A 17,807-nucleotide genomic window follows, 5' to 3' on the forward strand; every position below is an offset into this window, starting at 1 on the left:
TCGGCGGAAATCAGCTAGCCGTGTCGCGGCGTGCCAGCTTCTGATGCGCGTCCGCAGTGCTGCTCCGCCATCATCGCATACGCGTTACGTCGGCAATACTTCGTTTTTTTTTTTTTTTTTCAATCTTGGCGCATTTGTCTTCCGCATTTTAAATTCGCCCTCGCGTTTCCGCCCATTTTCTCGACGAAGAGAGATATCTTTTGTCGTATTCCGTACGTAGCAGGGCAGCCGAGGCGAGATTGAGAAAGTTTCGCTGCCAAGTATACGTCTCGAATATTGGACGCTCTGTTTGTAAGTTTATTATTGTAAGTTAAGTGAAACGGCTTTATTCGCAATTTTCTTTCCTCTTTTGCTTCCTCCTCGGGAATGAAAGTTTAAACTCTGCGAGCACGATTAAACTGTTTACTTTCTTGTTGTATTTCACCTAACAAAGAGCAAATGGGGTTGTTACCAGCGCTAAAATAATTTGCGCGAACGAATGGATTTATCAAAGACTTGCTTCACCTGATAACTCAGCTGAGTAAACTTCTTACTTACTATGTCGAACTTCATGATCGTCTTGTTCAAGCTGACTCGCTATGCACGATCTTATACTACTCTCGCGCATGAATTTCCCAAGATTGTCTCTATTTTGCTACTTCGTAGAACGTGATTATCGGACCCAGCTCGATAAAGCATGTGCTTTTTGTTAAATACGTGACATTCCAAAAGGGGCACGTGCCTTAAGGGGACATGATTAATAGAAAATTCAAATACAATAGGCAATGAATATACTTACTAAATACCTTTAAACATTAAACGTTTATGTTTTAAGTACCTAATAAGTACATCTTGCAAGTTATTTTTGAATTTACTATCTAATATAGGTAAAGTGCCCTTGAAACATGTGTTTTCTTTGAAACAAAAGCATCCATCCTTTCATATGAAATTATTCGACTTTCTTCAACTGGAAATCCATAGAGATAATAATCTTTAAAAAAACAAATAAACTTCAAATATTGTTGAACGACGAGGATGAAACGTCCAAGATTAACGATGAACCGTTTCTCGTCGAGCAGCGTGCACGCGCGTCATTAGCACCTCGTTATGCGCAACGTTACGCCATGCGTGTGCGCGTACGTTTAATGCGAAACGAATCACAGGCGCAGCCACGCATGCGTCTATCGATTAATTCATTTTGTCGACCGATTATAGACAATCGGATTAATTCGCGCGGCAGACAGCGCTGCGACGATCATTCTACCGACGCTCGTACTCGTCGTGCTCTGATAAATCCATATACAACTGTTCGACTGTGTGTAACTGCTCAGTGATAACGAGAAAAACTCCACGTGGCGGATAATTTGGAAAGATTATATTATTGCCCAGTGAACAGTATACGCCTGATTAAAAAACCATATATATTGAAATCAAAACGGACAATATTGCCAATATGGAAAATTAATCCAAACGGATGATATAAAAATAAAAAGGAATTCATTAAATTTTTTGATCATGCATATTTATTCATGCACGCGCGTTGGACAATGGTTTAGTATTCAATAAATTGCAATATTATTCCCAATTGATCACCTAGTTCAGATTTATAAGTTCTGAAAAATCCTACTCACGAAATAGAAAAGGTCGCACCAGTAAAAAATCACGGCAGTTCATTGAAATTCAGTGTTGAGATTAAAAGAATCCCATGCCGAGGGCGTCTTAATTCACCTGCTGCACGTTCAATATTCCAACGCCGCCGCGGCCTACACTCGTCTTCGCTATAGAGCGTTTTATTCGCGATCAAGCGATAAGAGTTTCCGAAGCGGCTTCGGGGATTAACGGCGCCTTGCATGACTGAACTATCGTAGCTTTTGCGGAAAACTATATGTTGTAACGATCGACAGTATTTTATGGTTTTGAGAATCGTGCATTTTGAGAGGTTTTTTGTCCCGAAACTGTACTGATATTTTTTATGTGTGTTTTGATGTTATTTTTTTTTACTTGGCTAATTTTACGTGGAATTTATATGTGGTATATAATTAAGCTTTGTATTAAAAATGTTGAAGAATTAAAGAATTACTGGAATAGAACTGTAAAAAAACAAGACGTTCTTCAACATCATCAGCGGGAAATCAAAACTAAGTTTCTCAATATTTAATTTCAAAATTTTTTTCTAAGTACATTGATAGAATTCGCAGCACACTTGTTGAGTGACATTAAAAAATCAATGATTCTTTATGTATATAAAAGCACTCGATAAATTTCCAATTAACATAAATTCATGCTAACCGAAACCAGTGTTACCTCGACGTTGCTATAAACTCAGCTGCGATAAAACGTGAGAATTGATATCAAATATCAACTCTCTCGAAACCACGTTGTTCAGTTAATTAAATGAACTGAAATTTAATTGGCATTTTCCGCACCAAAAGCTAATTCAAATTAAGCATCGCCAGCCACGTGATAACTGACTCACTTGACAATTAACTAGAAAAAATGTTGATAAAACCAAGAGCATCGTGCCAGCGACAACATCAAATTCCATTTTTTTTCTTATTATAAGAAACTGCTACAGATAAAACTAAAATAAGAATTGAATAAAGAAAAGAAAAGTGTAAGAAATTACGTGTGACAACCATGATAAATTAAGCGCATTTTACAAATTCATGCTGATAATGGTGCATTGTTCATTTTTACAACTGAAAAATTTACATCTTATATTTATACGTATACTGCACTTTGTTAAAAAAATGTTCAATGTCTTCTTGAATTTGCCGTTTAGCATACTTTTCTTTAATTACGTCGTGAACTATCTACGTTGAGTTTTTTTTAATGGTTATTATTATTTTGTTGCTTAAATTGCATTAATCCGTGATGACTATAGCCCGATGTAACACACACACACGCGCGCGTATTTGGTACGATACTGCAGCTTAAGGTTTAATGGGCCCTGTAGATACTTTACTTTCATTTCATTTCATTCATTAACTATCCTCGATTACATCGTGCATTTGGAGCAAGCTCTATTGGTGTTTTTTCATTGATAATTTTACGAGTACTGAATACGATCCTGCATTTTTTTTGTCGTCAATTATTTTCATTAAGCAAAAATTCTGGATATCTTAATCGACGTAATTTTTGTTCGAAAAACCGCGACAAGCAAAATCATGTGTCTGAAAAAATGGACGAATAATTAAAAACGCGCAATCAATTTCATCCACATCATTGTTTTCAAATCAAATTGCGCGAGCACATAATTGCCAAATAATCAAGAAATCGAAGAGGCATGATATAACTCACTCATTTAGAGCAAGCAATTTTCAAGCTCCATTATACCACAACAAAACAATGCGCACCTACAGTCGTGCACGAAAAGCATCAGCATACCTAAGTCCACTTGTTACGCCGAGCATGCGTACAATAGAAGTAGAAGCAGAGAGAAGTTCTATATCAGCGTATGCATCTCGTCTTATCTCGCATTACGAAGCTTTCAGGTGCACACATATGGAGCAAAAGGTGCTCGCAGGTATTACGTTCGCACCTCTCTCTCTCTCTCTGGTGCGCACATATGCGCGCACGTGACGCGCGAGCGTTGGCCCCGCAGGTTTGGCTTCCTTCCCTTCCGCCTGCATGAAAAAGGAGCCTCGTCCTTATTTATTTGTCGGCTGGCGCACGGAATTTCAAATGAGCACGCGTGCTTTTACCCCACACGAGGTCGATCCCTCTCTCGCGCGCACGTGTGTGTTTTGACTTCATGGCACGCTGCACTTTCTATTTTGACTTTACGTCCGAGTGATTTCTTTCGTTTTTTTTCCTTTTTTTTGCGTCGTCTACAGTTGAGAGAAGGCGCGAACGTTCGCTTCTGTAAAAGCACAAAAGTTTGATTCGAGGACAATACCTCCTCGGTATTTTATTTCGCTACGTTCGATCGATTCGCGTGATAATCCTTAGGAGTAAATTCGTTCCGAATCTGATTATTGCGAGCTGTGTGATCTACTTGGTATACATGTGAATGCGTTCCAGCCTGCGGCTGATGTAGTGCAAATGTATACTCGCAAAGCATAAATTTATAGGAGTCCTTACTACGTTACGAAACGCGCCCTCTGAGCATCGATGAGAATATGAGAATGTGAGTCAGTTATTGAATCTTTAATGTGAAATTGGTACTAAGAAATATTCTACGTGTTCAAAATGTGATTTGGAGCTTGCAGATTCGGAAATATTTATTTGATTTGGTTCCAACATAAAGTGATTCTTTTTATACTCCAAGAGAGTATGTTAAACTTGTAAATTTCATCATATGAAAATTGTAAAAAATCACGTTCAATCAGAAAGTGAGTTTCCTCTTATAATTATTTAAGTAAAAAAAAATCACTTTAACTTTGAAAATCCCAAGTTAACATTGCGATATTCCCCGGTGGGAAATACTGAAAAGTGACAGCGTTGAATTAAAGACAAAGAGAGGAAGCGAGGAAAAAACTGCAAATAACACGGCGGAAGAATTATTCCCTTTGATCGTAAGTCCGCGAGGCAATTCGAGCAATTCTCAAGTTCGGCCGACTCTCAATTTCTTGGCGAGCGAGAGCGAAATGAATGACGCCTTTGTGCCGCTCGGATTAATTGCTAACTCTAACGACTGTTCTTTGGCTCCGCCTTCCTTTTTTCCCCCTTATTCTTCCACCCTAAGTCACGCCTTCTCATTGCTGACGTTGGCCAGTTGCAAGCTTTATGATTCAAACACGGGATGTTACATTCGCAACGCGTGAATATATCAGCCGTTAATTCAGAACGATCCTCGACTTATATCCGCGGTAAGTTGACAAAAGTGCGCGTGTAGAATTTATCGCTACTGCCTCAGACTCTATACAACGGCGACAACATTTTTGACAATCGTGAACGGTTGCGCAGCCTGCTTCGTCATTAATGTTATAGATGCGCGGATTTATTTGACCGTAAATGAATTCCACATGTTTGCATGTTTGCACATCATTTTTCGTGAAAATCACGAGTGTGAAAATTCACGATATAAATACCAGCACATACAATGGATTCTGCGCCATTTTATAAATAAATCGAGATTTTCCTTGTTTTAAAAAATACCATTTGAAATGAGAACACCAAAACTAAAATATCCTATAAAAGCTGATAAAAATTTGATTCAACTCAACTTGTTTGTCGGAACGAGTCTTGCTGAACGTGAATTATCGTCACGAGATTGAAGTTCTTGAGTATTTAGCCGTGTATTTACTTGCACGCAACGGGAATTGATCCCGTGGTTCGTTAACGCCGATCGCAAAATATTCTCGGTTAATATGGAGTTCAAGCAATAAGCCCGTACTGGTCGTTAGTACCTGGACAATATTTGACATTCTCAATCTATATACTTTGAATTTGTCTACCTGAAAACACGAAAAAATGAGTTGTAAATTTTTATTTAAATTAGACTGTTAAGAACGAAAGAAAAGTAGGTTTCTTTAATATGAGCAAAAATATTTTACTTAATTTTGTACTTTTTTCAGAAATAACTAACAAGGATAAATATACTTTTATATTGATGAAAGCCATTTTGACATTCGAAAATTTCAAAACGAAAGCTTTCCCCGGTATGATTCACGAAAAGTATCTATGAGCGTATAAATGTATACGCACGATTTTAATTAAAATCCAAATTCTCATATACAACACATGTATTTCTGAAATTCGAAAACATTGAGATCAATGTGCATTGGCAAATGAAAATATAAAAAGTTTGTATTATACATTTTCAAAACTAAAATATTAACGAGTCGAGAGAAATACCATCGGGCTATATATTCATTGGTGGATGCAATACGTGCATGAATATACACTCAATAATCATATGCAACACATAAGTATTTAAATAACTTAGCGTATGAGAAACGTTATGTCAGATGACATTTTTCACAATCTTAAATCTCAAACATTTGACATAAACGATCTTCGAGAAAAGAAACAGAAAACTTGATTTAAAAAGTTTATACTGAGATAGCTCCAGAGTTATGATGTCAAAAAAAGATTTAAGCTGTCCCGTCTATTTTTATGACTTGAATCTGAGACGGTTAACGTATACTTTTGTTTCTCAGCTCATCCATACAGACAAAAAAACAGAGAGTTACGACGAAGCATGAAACATCTGTCCTCTTCAGTTGGCGTCATTACATTTACAGAATTCTTCGATCATCAATATCGCAGCAGTATTCGCTTGTCGATAGCAATAGCTAGAGTCAAGAGAGAGAAGCGTTATTCGGCAGCAACCCCCGCGAAAATAGTAGCCGCGTCATTAATTATCAACGCGGCCAATACATCTCCCACCCTCTCCGACAAATCGCGATAAATCGTTCGCGGCTTGCCCGGCGATTCATTCACGTCGGATTCGCTTTTTCGCATGTTGTAACACTTAGCCCAGCTATTTTCAAGTTCTCGCAGCCTTGACATGATTGTCCGCTTTGCTTTCATACCAATATTAGGCTGCAATTTGTCCTTTTCACTGTGAAAATATGGAAAAAGGAATTAGGTCGTGAACAACAAAGAAAGAAACGAACAATAAAGAACAATAACAATATGTGAAATCGACGCACAGGGATCGCTGCCGATGCGCACTTTAATACGAGTAATTAATTTTCAATCGACAAAACTGAGAATCGGGTTAAACAGTTTTCATTTTCGTCAGTTTATGAACCTTTATATCTACCTTGAATGAGAACAGAGAAGCGCATATTTTCCGATACGTACATTGGCTGTACGAAACGAGATGTGCGTTCAGCGAAAAATCATTGTTTGCGAACAATAGTAAGTACGAACATGTTATACCAAAAATGTAAGCGGAATGAATGCTCGTTCAATTGAGACGTTACATTGAACGATCGCAAAACTGATTCGCAAAAAATTTCATAACGTCACATTTGTTTGTCGTTACGTCGACGATAACAAATTTCTAAGCTACATTCAAGATCTTAACTAACGTTTCGCTTGCTCGTCGCACAAGGCGTCAAAGAATCGAGCTTGCCAACGAAATTCGCAGAATTCACGATAGGCGAGGCGATCGACAAGCTAGCTCCAAAAGAAAAACAGCGCAACACCTGGGCGAGATGTGCAGCCGAGCACCTTTTGCTCGCTACATTTTAATGACTCGCAGAGCCGAGAGAGAGAGAGAGAGATACTAGCTGCATCTATCTGCCGCAACCTGCGCTCTTATCCCTCATGAAAGTGTAGGTATGCACGCCCTTCGGACTTTGACTTCGAAGAAGAAACTACGAGTATTTCCTCTATTTTTGAGGTGCGCCGTTCTCCTTTTCCCCTTTCCACATTCAAGTTTTAGCAGCAGAAATGTTACTTTTTCAATTGTTATTGATACTAGTGACGTTTAGAGCGCTTCGCGAGTTTATTTTCTTCCTATTTTTTTCGCATTTATTTTAATACACGAATTAGATCAAAATTTTTATTGGCGAAATTGGAAATTCGATAATTCAATATACATTAAATATACCCATGATTATATAAGATATGTTACACCCGACGATATGATTTATTGGTAAATAAATATGTAATTATATACTCATAATTCAAAGTGCTGTTAATGAAATTTACAATTTTTATCGTCTGAAGTTCTGGACTGAAAAAACATCTAAAGTGAAAAATTTCAAAAACATAATAAAGAAAGCTAATATAAGTTCTAAGAAGACTGTACTTTTGTATCATCATATCCTTCGCGATGTAAATAACATACGTCGGTAAACATTCATAGTTGTAATTAATGCATTTTTTTAAATTTCCTAATATTTTATGTGCAACTGAATACAGCCAATATCACTGTTTATTTATTACTTTATAATATTGTCTACTTTGTTTATTCAAAACTAAACTTTCGCATAGAGTAAAATACAACAAATTTCTGTATTGGGCGTATCAGTCGGTTTTTATTCTGAGGTTCGTGTAATTAAATCAATCAATTCATTCCAACATTACTGATATACTTTTTCAACGTTTAGTCATCTACGGAAATCGCACTAATCTTTCATAAGTTTACACAACATACATATATACTATCGTATATAACAACTGGTCACGTGACTATCTTTCAACCAATCAGCCAATCACGAATAAACTGGCTTCATTTTGTAGGTTTTCTTTTTTATAAGATTATTATATATTATATATTATAAGAGGATATAACAGGAAAATAAAAGGATCAATTATGCTTGTACTTAAATTATTTTAACTATCTTAATCATTTAAACAGCAATTACCCAATTAAACTTGTGTTAAAGCATTGCTGAACATTATATAAAACACTTTCAAACATATAGGAATGTTACATGTATTGTGGTTTAAAAATAATAATTATATAAACGATTAAAATTTTATTGAGTATCTACAAATATAAATAACATTGTATTTCATTGTAATAGAAAATCATTATTCTTGATTACGCTGAATAAATTTTGTTTATTAAAAATTACAGTTTAGAATTTATTTGATTTTACCTAACTCTCTAATATCAAATAGTTTAATTGTTAATTATATACAAAGAATATGCAAAGATTAATTAGAGAAGCGTATCAGTTTATTCAATGACAAATACTTATTTTTCATTAATAAATATTTAGGTTACAATAGTAGATTGTAAATATTACAATTCAAGCATTCAATGATAACTAAAAATCTTGTAATAACAAGTACACATTTTTCAAATAAAATTATTTGGTTAAACCGTTTTTGAATACATGAAAAATTATATTCAAACGTATAAATCATATGTCATCGAACGCAGTCAAAGTAACCATATTAAATGTTCTTATTTTTATAGTCACAGCCATTAATTATATACTAAGATAAAATAATTACAGGATAGAACTTTTTTACAGTAAGCTATTTTACTAGTAATTAAGGTGATTTAATTACTAGATTATTAGTAAAATGTAAGTGAACAATATTCTTTTCTAAATCTATCCACATCATTTCTAATATCTAAGTATTAGTATAAAGTTTTATGGTAGTGGTAGCTACAGTCACAACTTACAATTATATCCAAATATTCAATACAATGATCTTCTTTTTTTCCTATACATATACTTCCCATTATAGGTTCACAAGAGTAGAAATAATCTAGTGGATTGCTATGATTACAACACTTTTTTTTACCTGATTTTGCACTACAAATATAATAATCATCATGTGGTTATTTTCATTGGATGATTATTTTGCTACTATATTTTTATCAATACTTACATGCACTCTACTTGTTGAATTTTTTTGGTAACGCCAGTCACTTCGTCTGTTATTTCAAATTCATCTATATTAACTGTCGTGAACTGTGACAACAAATCAAAAATAATTAATAAGAATTAGTATGATTTTATGAAGTAATCAATTGGATGCAATAGATTAATAGTTATATTTAGTATAATTTTCAATAAAATATACATTGATAACATTATTAACTATTTTCTTTGGAAAACTGTTGAAATGTTTCTTAATGTATATTATAATCAATAAAATAAAATATTATGTGCTTACCATTTCGGCACAATTTTCTCCATCATTCAAAGCTATTATATCGATAGTATTCACACATGTACGCCAAGAAGATTTATTATGATTTCCCTAAATAAAATAGTATATCATAATCATTGTTGATAACTTGCATATTTTCTTATACTAATAGAAGATGAGAAAAATTTATGATTATAAGATTGATTATAGGGTTTACAATTGTATCTCCTATTAGTATAAGAAAATATTAAATCATTTGAAACACTGGAATGTAGAATTACTATAATTTCATATTATACTATAGCTTTGTAATTATAAAAGCTTCTATGTTTCATTCACCATAAAATACCACTCGATTTATCTAATTGTTAAGTTAAAGATTGTCGCTAATTATAATAATATGATAATGACTACTACATACATCTGGTCGATATCCTTGATGTTTCCATTTCTTGTGAGCACCGATTATAAAACAGAGTACATTCGGAAGGACCTGTTGAAAAATAAAAATTATAGTGTTAAAATAAAATATTTTGCTATTTTAGTTTAAACCATCAATTTTATAAATAAAAAATTATATTATCGATCAAATTTAAATATTACACAGCTGTATTATAATGATTACAATTTCTTTTATTTAAAGAATATTTTCATAGTTTAGTAATGTTATAACTAAAAGTTTGCATTATTCATAATGTCATTTACAGTAAAAGTTCAAGTAAAATATAATTTATAAGGAAATTTTTCCGTTAGTTTTAAAAGTACTCCTATGTAATTATTACTATATAATATGAAGTAGTTTAACTTACTAAAAACAAAAGAAATATATATTTCATCATGTATCAGATTATTTCTGTGAAATTCCTTTAGCACTATGAATGATGTGATAACTATGTGCTGCCACAGCCACCTACTACTGACACTTGCTTAATGAGCTCTACCAATTAAGAACCTCTTTATTTAAACTCATATCAACTTATTAGGCACGATTGATCACGTTAACCGGGAGTACCCATAATATTGTGACGCTATTAGGGAGGAAACAACATAGATTTCGCGTCATATGCAATGTTTTTCAAGGATACAATAACTTCGCAAAATGCGTCACATGGATGCGACGTAAAGAATAGAGAAAGAACTTTAAATGATGCTTTTTATCATATTAATGAGTGGACTATACATCTCTGAATTTATGATATGAATACATTTGATAAATATAATTAGTAGAGGTTGTAAAGAGCTAAATCAGATATATTTGATTTTTAATTAATACCAAAGTTAAAACATTTTTGTACTTTCGGTATACTCCAAATTCTGAAAGTCTCCACATAAGACCATTACTATATTTTTTGAATGATTCTTATTGAAAGGGCAATGGCTGACTAATGTAAAATTTAAAAAAGTGGTGTTCTAATAAGTTAAAAAAAGTTATCAGAGTTATATGTGTGTGGGTGTCTGTGTATAACCTATTGTAAATAAGTGAAATATACTACGAATTTATGAATTTGGAACTTTATAACTCTGTTCATTTTGAATTTAAGCAATAGATGCTTTCCAACGTCTATTTGGTCGTTATAGTATACACGTAGAACATTTGCTGATAACAAAATGATAATCTAACTTATAGGTTCATAATTTAAGGCGCAAATTTACTAATTATTCATTATTTTTTTAAATACTATCCGAAAATCATAAATTCATTCATAAAGTGCAAATCTGATAACTATTATTTATTAGTTACCTTGAACAAATATCACAAAAAGAAAATAAAACTATCAATCCACAGAACATACTCAATTGATTAATACGTATTGCAAATTACAAAAAAAATACATCTTTAGAATTACCGACTTTCAAATGTCAAACATATTTAGTATTTGCAAAATAAATTCAATATCATAACCGATTATTGTAATAACATAACATTTCACTTGATTGCTTAGTTATGCTTTGACGGCTGACGTATACTTTACAGAAACTCAATTATCCTGATTTTGTAAATCCATTTGCACACATATATGAGCAAACTATCTATTTAAAATAATATTGATAATATATAATTTTAAGGAACCAAGTAATAATATTATAAATAAACAAAAAAGAAATAACAGTAATTTTTTAATTTTTATTTTTATTTTCATGTTTTACTTTTTTATTCCTCTTGTAAAGTATTAATTTGATACAGCGACGTTATACCAAAAAAATTTTCAAAATTGATTGACAACTTTATCATATTTGATTTCTATGTCATTGAAAAAAGTCTTTGACTATATTTGAGATATATTAAAAATACGTAGGAAGACATTCAGATAAATTTTTTTATGCCAGTTAGTGCAATTAATTTGTTTCGAAATCACATAATTAACAATGTCAGTATAAAAAATATTATAACTAAACTATTATTACTATGAACTAAAAACTATAATACAAAACTTGAAAAATATAATTAACTTATCAAAATTAAAATAACGCATTTATAAATACGTGTATTTATATTATCACAGATAAACAAGTTTCGATAATTTATCTTTTTAACTTATAAATTACCTTGTATAGTAAAACTACATAAATGGCACAAATGACAAATCAATAACACTTTCATTTTATGAACCAGATATTACATCGATCTTGCATAAGCAGGTATTGCTGAAATACAATTTTTTGTAATGCAACCAGCAGATTAAAATATTTTTATGCATAATGCATAATTCAAATCATCTAATCATTGGAAACCATTATTTATATATTAATCAAGATGATAGAAACATTAATTTCTATATTTTGAAAATTCTGACATTTTTTCTAATTTTTAATCATTTTTCAAACCTTATTTTAATTCAATGCACCATTCCTTTGTTGTATGAATTTGAAAATTCAGCTTAATATTATAAGACCAGCTTATAAGTCATGCAATCCACATTTACAGCCATTAGGTATATACACCTTTTGTTTTTCAATCGTTTGTTTTTGTGGATCAAATGTATCTCTGATTTGAAGTATATAAGCATTTTCACATTTAAAAACTTTATGTTCCGGGGTAATAGCGTCTATACAAGCTCTTGGCCCTCTGTAAAGAAAAATTATTTGTTAATAATGCTATTAAATTTTAGTAGTCAGACTTATTTTTTAAAATGATTGAAATTCCTACCTACATTGTTTCGCGAGTAGGGCAAAATTATATTCAGGAAGACTAATTAACAGTTTAGCTGGATTCTTTTCATTGACGGACACTTTTGGATATACTGCAATTTCTTGGATCTAGAAACCACACATATATAGTTAGACTAATAACATTTTTAATAATTCAGATTGATATATGTACTACGAAAGATGACAAGTTAGCAATTAATAAAAAAGTAAAGCATGTACTACAAGTCTCATAATTATTTAATTCATAACTGAAAGATTTTTATCTAAAAAATTGAAGTTATCATATATTTACATATTCATACATTTTAATATTTACATTTTTTATGTTTAAAATTAAATAACGCCCATCGAGTAATCACGGTAAAGTGCTCATTCAATTTGTTTTATTTTTAACTGAGAATTTATTGATGTACATAAAAAATTGAATTTTTCAATGTATTTGTTACTAACCATTTTTGCACAGTCTTGTACTCTCTCTGGAGAATGTATGTGATGGCTATTTAGGTGACGATGGTCCAGACTTCTTGCTACTGGAAATTTAGCTCTTGACAGACTTCTTATCTAAAAAATTGAAGGGCAATAAATTCTACTTCCAATAGTTTCTTTTAAGTACTTCAATAACAAACTAAAATAGTCATAGCAGAATATATATTTTTTTAAATCACCGTTGTCGTTAACTAAACCACGAAGCTGATAATTTATGTTAAATTTCTTATGTATCTTTTGATTATATTGAAAAACAATTTTTGAAACTAATAATTCTTTGCTTTAATGATATCCTTCAACATTCTTTGCATAATGTAAATACATAAACCATTGGCGAGTCTGAAATAAGATTGGTCGATTTAGCTACTCCTATAATAATATCTTCAGGATACCCCAACACAAAATTACATATTATTTGACCACACGAAGTGGGTGGTCAAATACGTAAATTTGATATACGGGTATGTTCTTGAAACGTTGTATACGAAAATCGATTCAATTTCTATCATAAAATAATTATTAAATAGATAATTACTAACGGCTTTCATTAAAACAAAAATATTAGTAGACTACTTACATCGAATTCATTGTAATGCTTCTCAGTAAACCTTAGTACAGATGGAGCAGTTTTGAAAAGACGGCTTATGAAAATAGATGAATTCATTTCAATTTCGTTCGATTCCGTATCTTTTGCAATCGCAGCATTTTCATAATGATAAGAAGTTGTATAGCTCGGAACTACATTAGAACTCTGAAATCAAAATTTTCTTAATAAATAACCTGATCAAATTATACGAAATACAATGAATCCGTAAATGAAACATCATAAATATAAAAAGCTGAACCCTGAATTAAAATATTGCATAAAAATACTAGCTAAATACATTTCGAATCCTAAATTTTACATGCAATCATATAAATTTACATAATTCAATACGGGTAAAAAAATTAATGATTTTTAAGATCCATTTGAATTAACGGTAAATGAAATCGGAAACGCATCATCGAACGATGATTGCAATATATTAATTTATTTTAAAAACTCAATATCAACTGATTAATTGCCCCTCTAAAATTATAAATATTCACAAGTTACGAAGAATGAAGGATATGTTTAAATGTATCCACGAAACCAACTTCAAATTAAAAATCTTTCATACTCACCATCACAATTGTTACAAAGAGCAAAAACATTAGAGATATCAGATTTTTATTGCATCGCTTCATTTTGGCAAACTAAATAAATGTTATTGTTTAAATTACGTTCACAGATTCACTTTACCGAGTGAGCATTAATTAGTTAGACTTGTGATAATCTAAAGAGAGAGGACCTTGACCCGTCTGTTTTGATGATACGTCTAATATTAATTAGTTAAAGATATGGCACTTTAGACCTCAGCGTTACCGTTCGAAAGGCCACGCGCTGTCTAATGGGCATTCGTGGACCCAGACACTTTTTATTCGAACATTTATCGTGTTATCATTAAGCGCTGCCGACGTCGTTCGCCTCTTCTCGGGACTTTCTGCGGTCTACGCCAACGTGTTACGCTGCGTTTACGCGCGCTTTCGCTTGACGTACAGTCGATTGATCTACCTGAATTGTGTCACGTATGACACAGTATCATTTCAATTTTTCATTCAACACACTGGAAAGAACGTGTTGGAGTAATACGAGCTCCTTGCAGCGAAAACTTAACTTTTCAATCAAGACTGAAATGATAATTATTGTTAGACTCTATTATTTCGTACAGTACTCTTTTTTCTAAACGCTTGAAGTTTCAGCTTACTGTACGATTATACATAATTATTTTATCGATAGGGTTAAACAAATAAATTGCACTAGTATTTGTTAGTAGAACAGTGAACACACAAGATAAATAACAGTCAGTTGTTTGTAACTGTTTAATTTTCGGAAGAAATAAAGATAGAGAGCGAGAGAGAAAATTGTTAAACAGTCTCTTGAGCTCTGTCAGAAAAGAACCTCGATAAAAAGATTTGAGAAAAAAACAAAAAACCGCATATGATGACAGTGTTCGATAAGGTTTCGAGCGCATACGTCAGTGTATACGTAAATCAGATAAGGTTCAAAAGTTTGTCGCTATTGCATTACGTCACTTCCGACTTGAAGGATATCCTTGCGACGCTTTTCTACGTAAGCGTGTATGAGGCATATCGCTGACGAATGTCCTCAGTTTTTTTTTACTTCTCTTTTCTCCTTCTTTTACTCCTTCGCACATACATGCACGGGAAGCACGAATATAGGTCGGCGAATGTTCACGTGTACACGTGCTTCTCGCGGTTACACGTTCACGCAAGTATGGGATGAAAGTTTGGTAGGGATTATCACTTTATCGCTGACACTTCCATTGTGACTCTACGTTTAACGTTTTTACAGCGTCGATTTTGAATCATTTTCCATGATATATGCAAAACTATTGGCTTTTTCATGAACTAAATGAACTATAACGTGGGATACTTTTGAAAAAATATATTGTACTGTAATGTCTTATATTCGAGCTAGATGGCAGAGAGATATACTTACCGAAATTTGAATGCTCTAGCTTTTATGTTTATAAATGAAACCGCGAGGTATATTATAAAATTCGAGTATAAAATCAGGAATAAAATAATTTGTTTTTTTATTCTTGTAAAATAGATCAGTTATGAAGTAATATAAAATGATTCTTTATTTAAATTGTCTATAAAAAGATATGAAATCTATATAGCGTCATTTTCGATTAACATAAATTATTTTAATATATGATGTAAAATATGAATGTACAATGTATAAATAGCACAATGAATCATTAGTAAAAATATGTGAATGAACTAAACTACACTATCCACAAAGAAAAAAAAGAGGATACAAATCAAAAAATAAAAAATAATTGTTCCAAAAGATTAACTTCAAAAATTATTTTCATAGATTTTATAATTCATAGCTCTATCTGTATATCTATATAGGTCTACGTTTGAAATAAAATTCTGTAATGCATAAAAAAAATAAGACGGAATAAGAAAGAATAAGAACAAATAAGAAAAAATAAGAACAAATAATTGTCATGGTTTATCTAAAAGTATGCATGCAGTAATTTTTTATATAATACTTCATATACAAAGTATTTTTAATTGAAAAGTCAATTTTATTTAAGTAAATTTGTAGCATATAGCGTGTATTTCATTCTAAGAAGAAATCTTACTATGTTCATAAATAATGTACCGACGTATGACTATAAATCAAATATAATTTAAGATCATTAATTTATTACTAGCCCATACGCTCTGGTATATCTACAATAATCATTAACTTTTCGTTTTCAGAAATAAATATAATAATATTTGCAAAATCATGTAAATGAATAATATTAAACATTTGCTGCACGATGACAAACACGACACAAATATTAAATACTATTTTCTTAAATCATTTATACGGCGTAAAGGGAATTCATAAAAATCTTAAATACTAATAGAATATAAAATTTTAGATGTAAACTACTTATTGTAACATGTGGTCTTTCTAACTGAGCATTTAATGTTTATACAAGTATTCTTTATTGTCTCGCCTATTTTATTATTAATATTTTATCTACTTTTTTCTTCTCATGTGCAAAAACTTAGCTACTTTGAATTTAACTTTGGATTTTTAACTAATCATTCAAAAATCAGTTAACTTCCAATTTTATACAGTCTACTGTTGATTTTTTATTGTAACTAGCCAAAAAGTAATTAAATACAACACAAGTTTTGATTAGGACTAATTTCAACTTGTAATGTGTTCATAGATTATCTACTTTTTCTCCTTAGTCTGCAATGACAACCGCTCGACATATGGAATACGTGCAGATTTTTGTCTAAAATGTTGATTTCCTTCTTCACAGGAACTGAAAATAATGTTTTGTAACTGTTGTAGATTTGCTCACAAACTTTTTCACAAAGTTCTGGCCATAAGCTTTTATCTACACATTGTCTCTGACATCGTCTAAAAGAGTAAAAAAAAATAAATAAAATTACAATATAGGTTTTAAAAAGTTTATCATTAAATTAATAATACGATAAATTTATTGAAAATCTTCGTAATTATTGGAATACGAGTATTTCGAAATATCTATCAGGCAATTCATATGCGAACATCATCAGGCATTCAATGTCAAAAAAAAATTATATATATATATATATATATATATATATATATATATATATATATATATATAGTAACATACGAATTATAAACTTAATCAGATTTTTACAATCTAAGAACTAAAATTTATGTTAGAGCCTTATAAGACCAGTCCACATATAAACAGATATAATTTTTTGATATACGTATTCTAGTTTAAAAACTATACACCTACCCTTTAAAATAAAGTTTTGTTTCATCAATGAAACAGCGTGGAACTGTATAACTAATGCTGAAAAATAATCTAAAAATAGCTATATGTATGGTTGTGTGTTTGTAATTATGGCGACTACATTTTTTTGAGAAACTGATATGTCCTAATTTATTTTTCTCAATTTGTACATATAAACGCAGAACTGCTAAAAGCTTTACCTTTATTATTTATAACCATTTTAAAAATTGGCATTATTTAATATGATCTAATGAAAATAGTAATCAGGACGAAATTTTCGGAGCTCTAAAAATGTTTTACAAAGCAGAAATTATGATTTGAATTGAC

General features: G+C 31.5%; 1 protein-coding gene and 1 long non-coding RNA gene across 3 annotated transcripts; both read right to left on the reverse strand.

Moving 5' to 3' along the window:
- Positions 1 to 8,578: 8,578 nt before the first annotated feature.
- On the reverse strand, positions 8,579 to 9,938 carry LOC131668633 (uncharacterized). The gene is made up of 3 exons (XR_009302305.1): positions 9,517 to 9,938; positions 9,229 to 9,311; positions 8,579 to 9,152 (listed from the first exon to the last, which is right to left on the reverse strand). It is a non-coding gene; the product is annotated as an uncharacterized LOC131668633 (long non-coding RNA).
- Positions 9,939 to 12,053: 2,115 nt separating this feature from the next.
- LOC131668626 (uncharacterized) lies at positions 12,054 to 14,631 on the reverse strand. 2 transcript variants are annotated; one of them, XM_058942962.1, is made up of 5 exons: positions 14,293 to 14,631; positions 13,706 to 13,879; positions 13,093 to 13,203; positions 12,641 to 12,750; positions 12,054 to 12,559 (listed from the first exon to the last, which is right to left on the reverse strand). In XM_058942962.1, the coding sequence occupies exons 1-5, from the start codon at positions 14,353 to 14,355 to the stop codon at positions 12,391 to 12,393; spliced, it is 627 nt and encodes a 208-aa protein (XP_058798945.1). In that variant the 5' UTR covers positions 14,356 to 14,631; the 3' UTR covers positions 12,054 to 12,390. The 2 variants fall into 2 exon arrangements, 1 of the variants encoding a protein (XP_058798945.1); XR_009302302.1 differs by lacking the exons at positions 13,706 to 13,879; positions 14,293 to 14,631 and having other exon boundaries at positions 12,645 to 12,750; positions 13,093 to 13,359.
- Between the last annotated feature and the right edge of the window lie 3,176 nt (positions 14,632 to 17,807).

The sequence above is a fragment of the Phymastichus coffea genome, unplaced genomic scaffold, assembly GCF_024137745.1.
Source record: "Phymastichus coffea isolate CEN01 unplaced genomic scaffold, Cenicafe_Pcof_1.1 PCOF00081, whole genome shotgun sequence".
NCBI classification, from domain to species: domain Eukaryota; kingdom Metazoa; phylum Arthropoda; class Insecta; order Hymenoptera; family Eulophidae; genus Phymastichus; species Phymastichus coffea.

Coding starts and splice junctions, on each gene's coding strand:
- LOC131668626 (XM_058942962.1), bottom strand. CDS start 14,355: ATGAAGCGATGCAATAAAAATCTGATATCTCTAATGTTTTTGCTCTTT. Junction 13,204..13,705: donor AGCATTACAATGAATTCGAT/GTAAGTAGTCTA, acceptor TCAATTTTTTAG/ATAAGAAGTCTGTCAAGAGC. Junction 12,560..12,640: donor CTACTCGCGAAACAATGTAG/GTAGGAATTTCA, acceptor TTTTCTTTACAG/AGGGCCAAGAGCTTGTATAG.